Here is a 12,410-nt window from a genome sequence, read left to right on the forward strand (position 1 = left end):
GGGACACGGGTTCGAGCCCTGGTCCAGGAAGATCCTACATGCCGCAGAGCAACTAAGCCTGTACGCCACAACTACTGAGCCTGCACTCTAGAGCCCATGAGCCACAACTACTGAAGCCCACACGCCACAACTACTGAAGCCTGCATGGCCTAGAGCCCGTGCTCCGCAACAAGAGAAGCCACCGCAATGAGAAGCCCGCACACTGCAATGAAGAGTAGCCCCTGCTCGCCGCAGCTAGAGAAAAGCCTGCACGCAGCAAAAAAGACCCAACACAGCCAAAAATAAATAAATTCATATAAATAAATAAATAACAAGTCATCCATTTTCCACATTCCCAGCTTTCTCTGGGTAATGGAAATGAAAAATTATTTGTTCAAAAGGTTCAAATTTCAATTTGTATAACATTTTCTAATATGATTTGGTTTTCAGTAATATTTATGAAAACAGTTTCATATGTCTTTGTCATTCTTTCCAAATAAATTGCCTCTAAAAATATTTAACAATTAGAGTGAGCTTAGATTTGTTTGATAAGTCCCAAGTGGTCCTATTAATCACTGCAGCAGCACTAAAAACCCTAAGACACAAAAAATGCTTCAGATTAGGCTAATTCCTTGAAGACTGATATAGTAAATGCCCACTAGGCCAGATTTTCTAGAATATTACATACATTATTTTGCTTTTGGGACTTTTCCCTAATTAGAAAATTTAGAAGTCTACTTTAAATGATCAAGATATGTGTGTTTCAGACTTTGGTAACCAAGCTGGAAATACTTTAAGGAACCACTGTTTGATCAAAGTCACAGAATTTTTGTCTAATATGAAGTATATAATTTTACTCCTTTTGGTCTCAGAAGTCCACGTAGTAAAAGCACTTTTGTAGTCAGGCTTAGTAAAATCAAGCACTTCAGAAAATCAGGCAAATCAAAATCAAGGTAACCAAAAATAATTCTAAAAATTAACCAAGCCTCAGGCCTGTGCCACAGGATTTCTTCCATACAAAGTGGACAACTGGAAAGTCAAGTGCAAAGAGACTGTGCAGAGTAGTAGATTCAATAGCAAAGAACGTTTTTTTGTTCACACGTAAGCCAAGTGCTCTAAAGGCCATGTCTGCAAGGCCTCCCTTCAGGGAGCACTTCTTGGAGAGAGTTGCAACATGGCACTAAAGACGAGCACCTCGGATCTGAAGGCCTGATGCTAGGGATCAGAGTTCCGCTCCACATCGAGACTCTTATTTCCAGCACTCAGGTCTGGAAAACTGCTGCCGTCAGCGTAGCCCCCTCCACATACAAAGAAGTCCATGCTGTCTTTTCAAAGTCTTATTAAACATTTCAGGCAAGCAGAGGCAAAAGAAAAGGAGGGAGGGGGGTGAGGAGATGTCAATGTTGCTGAGTCTACAGAGTCCATGGGTCTGTATCAGTAAAATAACATTAGATAAAATATTAATTCTGCACGATGCTTCCATTGGGGGAAGAGATGACTTCATCAGTTTTTTGGCCTCACCACCCACCTTCTCTTCAAATCCTGTGTCTATTTCCAGTCCTCCCACTTTCTCCCCACATAACCCCACTTATTAAGGTCTCTGGGCTCCTCTAGGAAAACAGGGCAGGATCACAAGCAGCCATTTCCATATGCAGGAACCACAGTTTAAAGGCTCAAAAATCCCAAAGCTGGAACTCTTTTCAAATGAGTGAAACTGGTATCAACAGGAAAGCCAGCTTTCAGTGTGGAAGAACTGGGGACAGGTTACAATAAGGTTCTGGGTTTGATTTCTGAGGGCTGGTTTCAGCTCTACCTGGCAGAACACGCTCCTTTACAAACTGCCCCATCCCCGTCCCAACACAAACTGAACCAAGCTGTTCAAAAAGCACGTTATCAGCCAGGAGAAGACCCAGTCAGTGAATGCCACCTCTCACCACTAGTGGAAAAAGACTCCAAGCACATATTCATTTGGACACAGGGTCAGTAGGGTCATTTTTAAGGTCCGTATAGTCATAAGAACTACTGATGCTAAGAGGTAGCAGTGGAAGCAAGCATGTGTAAGGCTCCGGAGTGGAGCTCACAAACGTAGCTTCTCGTTTTTATTTTCAGGCTACCACAGAGCTGTCTAAAGCTCCTTACTTTCTGCACATAAGACTTTACCTGACAGTAATACTTTTCTCTCACTTTGCACACTTGAAAATGTGGCCAGAAAAATAAAGGAGTTAATAATCAGAAATAGGGAATCCCCTGGCGGTCCAGTGGTTAGGACTTGGCGCTCTCACTCCCGTGGGCCCGGGGTTCAATTCCCTGGTTGGGGAACTAAAATCCCACAAGCTGTGCACTGTGGCCAAAAAAAACCAAAACAAATTAGAAATACAGTACAAAGTGGGTTTTCTGCAAAAGAGACTAGAAACAATGACTGAAATCTATCAAATCTTTTCAGAAGGGATTGCAGTAAAGCAATGTGCTTTTGGTTTTTGTGGTTCTTTCTAATCGTGGTCTGCGGCATACTTGTCCTTGAGCAAGTCTCTTAAATGAAATACATCAGCATTTGGTTTTTTCACATACAACGAGGGGACTTCCAGACTAATGGCTTTCCAGTGGTTTCCCAGATCCTGCGTGTGTTTGGGTGGGAGAAGGTGAGCCATGCTGTTCAGCTCCCACCCGAGCAGTCTGGTGGCCATGTGTTCTTTATTTGTAGATTCTTTACGTGTTCGTTGGCAAAAAATATTTTGATGCTAAAAAAAAGTCCAAAAACCACTGGACTAGATGCTATCTAAGGTCATTTCTAGTTCTAATAACTGTGTAAGACGCAAAAGGGCTACCAAAAAATATTTACTAAACTGCTTGTGAAATTATGCCCATATTGGCTCTGAAATTTATTTAATAACTTTGACAAGTTTCTATTGCATAATATAAATGTAGAAAATGTTTTTATTCTATTCCTATTTACAAGAGATTCTATTACTCAATACAAGTGACTAAGTAACTCCTGATTCTTGAAAAGAACAAACTTTCAAAACTTGCAAATTTTATTGCCCAGTTTCTGTTGCTGAATGGAATCCAAGATGTCACTTTAACAAATCGTATTTCCACAACATGTCAAATCCCTTGTGTTTGGAAGAGTAAAGGCATTGTCTAAATATCCTTGATACACGATATATGTATAAGCTAATGGCCCTGTAATTTACTCATATACAAGCAAATGGCTCTGAACCTATTTCATGCCAAAATCTGTAATTCTACCTTCCCTCTTAAAAACAGAAGGGACAGTGTTCTGCTGGATAAGAAGGAAAGATAGTTTGCTTAACTGACACTTACCTGTGGTAATTGTGTAGGAATATTTTAACCTTAACTTCCAAACAGTCCTTTTTCTTTGCACACATGCGGCCCTTTCAGCTTGAACTTGGTCAGTGGAAAATACTTGACAACTCGCAGGGCGCAGTGAGCCAGGCTCTGCAGTCCCACGTCTGCCAGCCCCACCCCCCACCCCTGCCCCAAGCTCCTCATCGCACCTCGTCTTCCAGTCCTCCTCCAACTTGGACCTGTTCTTGCGGGCCGCTCTTTGTTTCTCCTCAAGTCGCTTTTTTTCTTCACTAGCTTGATCTAGAATCAGCACATCAGTGAAAACCGTTACTCTACACGTAGAGACTGCCAGGCACAGCACTCAGCACAATCACTTTATGGAGTCAGGTATCAGCATATCTCCATTTTATCAGAACACGAACACCACGAAATTTATCCTGTCAAAATATTAACATATCCCCGAGTTCGCACTCAAGACCCGGTCCTCTCCTACAGCTTTTGCCCTTATTAACAACCTCTGCATTTACCCAAGGTGCCGGCTTACTCTTAAGGTAAAAAAAAATCATGTTAAAATGCTTCAGTGAAAAATTAGGTGGAAAAACTGAATACACGTGAAAATTTTCTAAATTCTTAGTGAGACCTCACAGAGCTCCTCCGGATTCCATTCGTAAGAAATTCAAACCACTTTCCAAAGCGCTGTTGCACTGTCTCACTGATAATTCACAGGGAGGGTCAGTGTTTAGTTAGAGCAGGGTTTCTCAGCCTTGGCCCTGCTGACACACTGCACCCCATGATTCTTCATGGGGGGCTGTCCTGGGCACGGCAGGACGTTAGCAGCACCCAGGCCCCCATCCACTAGATGCCAGCAGCAGTTCCCCAGATGTTTCAGCCGAAGTCTCTAGACTTGGCCACACGTCCCCTGGAGGAAAAACTGCCCTCATTTTGAGAACCACTGAATAAGAAGAAATTTAACAGCACAAAATAAAATGTCAGAATTAACCAAGGCCAAGCACTTCTTTGAGGCTCACAAGGTGCTATTTAAATTCTGAAATATGTAGTAAAATAACTAGTCAGAATGTAGTTAAAAGTTGATAAATGTGATATTATTGTCCCCAATTCTCCTCTGATATGTAAGATATGCCTCTGACCATATGTATTACATTAAATTAGGGAGTATCACTGAGACAATGAAATATGAGCTGCTAAGGTCCACCTCAGATTCCCAAATTTAAAACCAAAGTTTCTGAATTTAAATTGAATTTTTATTAAAAAAAAAAATCTCTAGAGACTTCCCTGGTGGCACAGTGGTTAAGCCTTCACGCTCTCAATGCAGGGGGCCCAGGTTTGATCCCTGGTCGGGGAACTACATCCCACCTGCCGCAACTAAGGAGCCCACGTGCCGCAACTAAGACCCGGAGCAACCAAATAAATAAATAAATATTTTTAAAAAAGTCTCTAAGAGAGACTAAAAATGGTTGTGCTAACATACTAAAATGCTGACAGTGACCAGGAGTAAAACAAACCACCCTCCTCAAAGAAATCAATCTTCACGGGTGGCGCCATCAGGTGCTAGTTACCTATTTCCCCATTTTCCATGGCTCTGATGTCAGGACGTAGCCTGCAGTCTGTCTTAGGAATCACACTCTCCATTTCCTTGTCTATTTCATTCAAAACCATTGCAAAGCTAGTAAAATTATACATCTGAAAAGAAGAAAATGTTCAAATTAACATATACCAGGGCATAATGCAGAATGAAACCCTGAAGGCAGAAACAGTTGACAATTACCCCCTGTTCTGTGGTGACAACGGTCGGTCGGCCTTTCTCAGACCACACATCTCAGTGTTTTCACCCAAGTCTGCAACACCTGTGGGAATCTGTCTCAAAGAAAGCCCCCCAGCACGCCTCCCAGCATGAATATCTTCCACCACCATCACCTCGAAGGAGAGCTACAAGCAAACCCAACATTCTCCATTCTTCATTTAAATCCTTACTTGCTAGATCTGGCTGCACCACCTTGCATTTAACGACAGTCAGTCTTGCCCCTCAGTAGTTGTTAAGGAAGCCCCCCAAAGCCTCACGCCAAGGCATCCTGGCCAGCCAGACACCAGGAGGCCTGGGTGGCAGGAATGCCCTGTCCCAGGTTAGAAGGCGCAGGGGGACGACTTAGGAGCGTTTGAGGACCACCTGCCTCCCTCCTGGTCCCGCCTGGGCCAGGGAAACAGCCCTGTCAGAGCCCGGCAAACAGGAAGCCACGCTCAGCACGCCCAGCCTCACCTGGGTCGAATTGGGAGGCCGCGGGGCTATTCGCCACAGGAGAACGCTCCCAGGGATGACAAACACACTCTCGGAATCTGGCATTGGCATTTCATCTGACTCCTCAGAAGCGCTCATCTGGAAGAACCAACAGATGAACAAAACAAATGTTTTCAAAAGAATATACTTACAAATTGTAAAATAAGCACCGCTGAGTGCACAGCATTACTAGGATGTAACCGTACGAGGGCCGGGGCACCACCATGACTTTCTCGTTCTCACATCCTCACCTTTCAACACAGGCCAGGGAGCCAATAAATGCGGGCCTAGTGAGTAAGCGCTGTGAGCCTCGTGAGCCTTGTGTGTTGTCTCATTTAGGGTTCTGTGCATTCAAGCCATTATCATCACCATCATCATGCCTTTACTATCATGTTGTAATATTTTTAAAGTTTTTTTATTTTAAAGCCAAAATAACTCCTTTAAGTATTGACTGGAACATTATAAGAGCAAGAAAAGGTTAACTTCTTGGAGCATTTAACTAAATTTATCAACAACACAAACCCATAAGCGATCCTGAAAGCATTCTATAAAAAGAGGATTTAAAATGATGTAAGGCTAGGGGCTTCCCTGGTGGCTCAGTGGTTGAGAGTCCGCCTGCCAATGCAGGCAGGGGACACAGGTTCGAGCCCTGGTCCAGGAAGATCCCACATGCCGCGGAGCAACTAAGCCCGTGCACCACAACTACTGAGCCTGCGCTCTAAAGCCTGTGAGCCACAACTACTGAGCCTGAGTGCCACAACTACTGAAGCTGATGCTACGCAACAAGAGAAGCCACCACAATGAGGAGCCCACACACAGCAACGAAGACCCAACATAGCCAAAAATAAATAAATAAATTTATAATCAATCAATCAATCAAAAAGATGTAAGGTTAAAACAGACACTAAAAGACACTAACATTTCCTCTGGCTGCCGCCCCCCCCAACCCGGCAGACCTGCTAGCGGCATTCTGTATATTTAGTCCTTACGTAAGAAACCCATAAAGGTTGTTTTTAAATAATTTTTTTTAAAAATTATTTATTTTTAATTTATTTCTTTTTGGCTGCGTTGGGTCTTCGTTGCTGCCCGCGGGCTTTCTCTAGTTGCGGCAAGCAGGGGCTACTCTTTGTTGCGGTGCGCGGGCTTCTCATTGCGGTGGCTTCTCTTGTTGCGGAGCACGGGCTCTAGATGCGCAGGCTTCAGTAGTTGTGGCTCGTGGGCTCAGCAGTTGTGGCTTGCTGGCTCTAGAGTGCAGGCTCAGTAGTTGTGGCACACGGGCTTAGCTGCTCCACGGCATGTGGGATCTTCCCAGACCAGGGCTCGAACCCGTGTCCCCCGCATTGGCAGGCAGATTCTTAACCACTGTGCCACCAGGGAAGCCCACCCATAAAGTTTTATATATAAAGAATTTAAGCCTTTGGAAGGCTAAGTCATATTCCCAATGTCACAGTTACCAAATCTAGAACTACTGGCTGAGATATGCAACTTTAAAAACAGCAGCAGGGAAGGGACAACACTGGTGACAAGCTCCCCAAGGCATTTAAATATGCTCGGGAACATCAGAAATCCACGGTGGCCGATGCACACGGGAGGCGAGAGTAGACACAGGGTGAGTATGAGGCTGACTTCTCTCTCCAAGGGGCAAGGCCGTTTTTCTACAAAGACTGACCGGGGATTTTCGGGACACGAGGGGGATTTTCTGGAATTTCGCCAAGGCCCTCCTCTGCCACCCCCCACCTCTGTAAAAGGAGGACGAGGCCATGTCTTCACCAAGCTGCCTTGTGTTGGCTGAGCCACTGCCCAGGAGTTCGGGTTGGGGCCTGGGATCCTGGAGCGTTCCTTCTCCAGCCCCGTCAGTCTTGGGGTCACTGCAGAGAAGCGTCAGTGCAACCCCCGGAAGGAAGGAGAAGCAGCAGAGACCCAGGTGGAGGAGGAAAGTGGACTGTGCCCAGAGATGGAGGCAGAGGGAGGGGAGAAGGGCCCAGCTAGGGAAGTGCCACTGCCGTCAACTGCACCAGCTGCTCTGTCCCCGGGACCCTGGTAACCGGTTTACAAAGAAAGCCACTCAGACATACACCTGTTTTTGAGGAAGGTTAGGGCTTCCTAAACTCTTGCATGTGTAAGAGTCACCTGAAGGGCCCCAGAGAGCTCGACATGGCGGGGCAAGGGGAGCCGGGAGCTCTGAGATGGTGCTTCGGTGGCCGGTGTGATGCTCAGAGCAGACAGGGGGCCTGAGCTGTCCTCACCAGGAACCTCTGACCTCTGTCAACTCATCTGACATGTGGGTGCTATTGCTGTGCCCATTTTACAAATGAAGGTGCTGAGGCGGAGAGAGGGTGGGAATCTGCCTGAGACTGAACCACTCAGAAGTGGGAGAAGCGGGATTCTAAACAGAGCTCGTGCTCTGAATCGTGATGTCCGTTACTGGAAAGTCATCAGTCCTCCGACACTTCCCGTCCAAATAGGTGCAAGCTCTCTTTAGCTCAGTCTGCCTAAGCGGTCCAGCCTCCTGGGGCCCTGTGACGAAAACCTGTGGCCTCACACGGGGAGAGTCTAACGTTAAACTGTCCCGTTAGGAGAACGCTTAGTAAGAGGACAGCCGTCCAGGAACGAATCCCTTAACTGCGATGCCCTCAGCTTCAGGGATCTCGGATACAAAAGAGGGCAACACAACTGCTGCATGCATGAAAACGTACGTGATCATTCTGGGTGAAATTTCAAATATTCAAATGATCTCAACTGCTTATGCACATAAACAGAAAGGAGGACAAGGACATAGGTCTCACTAAGATGAACTCCAACTTTCCAAAGCAAGGTTGAGTTCTATGCCGCGTGAATAACTGCATGGCACACACCCCATACTCCACGGGAGACTATGTCAAACATTCGCTACCAAGGCAGATGACTGGTTCATTCAGAAGGTTCAAGGAGAAAAACTACATGCATTAGCACCAAGTATAAAAGGTCACACTGTGACCTGCTACCAGGCCACTTCCAAAAGGATTAGTACAAATTTAAAGAGTCCAGTGATTCCTTCGATACCACCTTCCGGGATGTTCACCTGTTTGCTGTTCTTCTTCTCTTCAGTGCTTTTCTTATCATTTTTTTTGTAAGCATCAAATGTGGCAGGGTCAACGCTGTATAAACATTCTGTCCACTTCCCATAGAGGGCACACAGCTTCTTTTTGCTATCAAGAGAAACTGATGTTTAGCCAACAATTAAACCAGCGTTTTGCTGTAACTGAATATTATTATAAAGATGCTTACAAATCAGATTCTTTAAAGAAATAAATGTTTCCTTGCAGAAGAAAGAGTTTTTCAATTTACTGAAATGCTTGTTTCCTAGGTAATGGCAGATTTTAATAACAACATTTTATTTAGTGAATGACACTTATACTAGTCAGCATTTAAAATGGAAACTTTACCTTTTATCTTGAATGTAGCCTTCAACTTTGTGTAACTCCTTACCAAAAAGGCCGCATGGCTTAAAATTCAACACACATTTGTCCGCAGTCCTGTAGAGGAGATAGTGAGCTCAGGTTACCATTCAACACAGAAGCCGTAGGAGAGAACAGTGACTGTGATAACCTTTCTAGTAGCAGCTGCTGTTTACTGACTTCCTAATGCATGCCAGGCTCCATACAGAGAGTATCATAATTAACCCATGATCAGTATTGGACCCACCATAGAGAAAATGTAAAGCAAGATTCATAAAAATAAGGGACTTGTTGCTATGGAATGAATGTTTGCCCACCAAATTCATGTAGTGAAGCCCTAGTCACCCACGCGAAGGTATTTAGGGGTAATTAGGTCATAAGGGTGGAACCCTCATGAATGGGATCAGTGTTCTTCTAAGAAGAGATACGGGAAGACGATCCTTCCCTCTGCCATATAACGATTTGAGAAAATGGCCAACTTCAAACCAGGAAGAGGGCCTTCACCTAGCATTAAATCTGCCAGCACCCTGACCCGGGACTTCCCAGCCTCCAGAACTGGGAGAAATAAATGTCTGCTGTTGAAGCCACTCGGCCCATGGTGCTTTGTTACAACAGCCCGAGCCAACTAGGACACTGGCCTAAGGTCACAGAGTAGGATTTGAACTCAACTCTTTTCAACTTTCGTGTTTCTCCTGCCACCCATCCCCATGTAAACAATGCAAGCTAATCAGGATCAGCAAAATGAGCTGAAGGAGGCGGGAACAAACATTCCCCAAGGCTGCAGAAGCTCTTGAGTTCACCAGTCTCCCCTAATCAGAAACTTTTTAACATAAAATCTGTTCATTAAATAGATGGGCTTTATTTACTCCAGAGCTATACTGCCTGGTTCTTAAATTATCATCAGGCTGTACTAGAACTTTTTAGAAAAGACTACTGGCACCCTCTGATGACAACTGAAGCGATAGGGGAGGGTGATGAAGCATCTCACTTGTGGTTTGTGATCTCCACATTGCCGTACTGCTCAATCCAGAGTTTCCCCACAATGATGTTATGTACACAGCAGGTAGGATTTGTCCACGTATATGCTTCATTGTGTCTAGAGAACAAAAAGAAAACCAAAGCCCAGAAAAATAAGTGAGAAGTGTTACTCTGTTTAAAAAGTGCATTTGCCTCCAATGCTATTACTCAGGATAACACATCAGACTGCTGGAGATGACTAAACTCTAAGACCATAAAAACTCTGCTGGTGTTAACCACAGTACAATAGGTATCATCTGACCACTCTCATTGTTTCTTAAAAGGATGCAAAAGCTTAAGAAAAAAATTCTATCTTTCTACCAAACTCCAAATTAAACTATGTACATAATCATCTTAAGCATTCAAAAGTTTGGTGAAAACATAATAAACAAAATTAAATTAGAAGTAGAAAACAGTCTATATTTAGTACTTTCTAGTTCACCAAAGGGAAAAACTTGTGTATGTGAATAAGCTCCAATTTTACACATACTTTGCTTTTGAAAACATTCATTTTACATCTTCGTACATTTATGTCTAAATTTATTTTTAATTTACAAACAGTAAAATTCACTTTTCTTGGTGTATCTAGTTCTGTGAGTTTTAGTGCATGTGTAGATCTTTGCAACTACTACTATAATCAAAAAATAGAACAATTCCATCACACCATCCACAAATTCGCTCATGCTGCCCCTCTATGGTCAAACCCTCCCCCAACCCTAGTCCCTAAACAACTCATTTGTTCTCCATTGCAATAGTTTTGCCTTCTCCAGAATGTCATATAGGTGGGATAATACACCTATATTCTTCATTTGTATAATCCATTTTAAATTCTACTTATCAATAATTTGCTCTCTCTTATTTCTGAGTAGTATTCTACTGTATGGATGTATCACAGTTTAACCATTTACTTACTGAAGGATGTTGGGGTGCTTGGTGATTAATAGTACTATAAACATCTGGGCACAGGTCTTTGTGAAAACGTTATGTCTTTATTTCTCCAGAGTAAACACCTAGGAGTGGACTGCTGAGTCATCTGGTTAACATAGGGTTAACTCTGTAACCCTATGTTATCTGGTTAACATAGGGTTAACTCTGTTCTCCAGAGTGGCTCTGCCATTTTAGATTCCCCCCAGCAATATATGAGATTTCTGGTTGCTCTACATCCTTGCCAACACTTGGTACTGTCAGTTCTGGAAATTATTTTGATTTTGGACGTTCTAATAGGTGTGTAGTGGTATCTCAGTATGATTTTGTATTTCTTTAATGACTAATGCTGTTGAGCATGTTTTTGTGTGCTCGTTTGTTATCCATGTATCTCTTCGGTGAAGTGTCTGTTCACGTCTTTTGCCCAATTTCTTACTGGGTTGTTTGTTTTCTTATTGTTTTGAGAATTCTTTACACATTCTAGATACAAGTCCTTTGTTAATAAATGATTTGCAAATAATGTTTATCTATCTATGGCTTCTCTCCATTCTCTGAAGAGTGTTTTTCACTGAGCAAGAGTTTTTCATTTTGATAAAATCTAATTTATCAATTTTGTCTTTTCTAGACTGTGCCTTGGTATTATATCCATAAGATGTCATTGCCTAATCCAAGGTCATAAAGATTTTCTCCTGTTTTCTTCCAAAAGCTTATAATTGTATTTTAGATTTTAGCCTATGGTCTATTTTGAGTTCATTTTCGTTTAAGCTGTGAGATGTAAGTTGAGGTTCATTTTTTTAACATACGTACTTCCAACTGTTCCCACACCATTTGTGGAGAGGACTATCCTTCTTCACTGAATTGTGTTTTTACCTCTGTCAAAAATCAATTGACCATGTTTCTGCGGGTCAGTTTTTGGACTCTATTCTCTGTTCCCTTGATGTATGTGTCTATCCTTTTGTCAATACAACACTGTCTTGATTACAATAGCTTTACTGTTAAGTCTTAAAATGAGGAAGTGGGAGTCCATCAATTCTGTTCTTCCTTTTCAAAACTTTTGGCTGTAGTGTTTCATTTGCCCTTCCATATAAATTTTAGGATCAACTTCTCTTTATGTATCAAAAATCATCCTGGGACTTTTAAATTTAGATTGTGTTAATATAGATTGCTTATAGATCAATTATGGGAAAACTAACATCTGAATTATATTAAGGATTCCAAGTATAGTGAGACATAGTATGACTGACTCTCCATTACTCATAGTCTTTGATTACTGTAATCAGTGTTTTATAGTTTTTAGCATGTGGATCCTGAACATATTTTATTATCTTCATCCTGCTATCGAGCCTATCCCAGTTATTATTTTTGTTATTGTATTTTTTCAGTACTAAAATTTCCAGAAATACTTTCATTTCTTTGCTCCAATGTCTTTCTATTCATTTTAAGAGTTCATCTTT

The 12,410-nt window shown here is 42.8% G+C and overlaps 1 protein-coding gene across 4 annotated transcripts in view; it reads right to left on the reverse strand.

Moving 5' to 3' along the window:
* OSBPL1A (oxysterol binding protein like 1A) overlaps window positions 1-12,410 on the reverse strand; it is a 221,135-nt gene that overhangs the window by 2,272 nt on the left and 206,453 nt on the right. For all 4 annotated transcript variants that reach the window (XM_081252524.1, XM_081252523.1, XM_081252525.1 and 1 more), the window contains 6 exons: window positions 10,004-10,111; window positions 9,004-9,093; window positions 8,640-8,766; window positions 5,561-5,677; window positions 4,863-4,986; window positions 3,495-3,585 (listed from right to left, as the gene is read on the reverse strand). In XM_081252524.1, the coding sequence (XP_081108650.1) occupies window positions 3,495-3,585; window positions 4,863-4,986; window positions 5,561-5,677; window positions 8,640-8,766; window positions 9,004-9,093; window positions 10,004-10,111 (657 nt within the window). The remainder of the gene's footprint in view (window positions 1-3,494; window positions 3,586-4,862; window positions 4,987-5,560; window positions 5,678-8,639; window positions 8,767-9,003; window positions 9,094-10,003; window positions 10,112-12,410) is intronic.

Source organism: Mesoplodon bidens (genome assembly GCF_964165515.1).
Source record: "Mesoplodon bidens genome assembly, chromosome: 13".
In the NCBI taxonomy this organism is placed as follows: Eukaryota; Metazoa; Chordata; class Mammalia; order Artiodactyla; family Ziphiidae; genus Mesoplodon; species Mesoplodon bidens.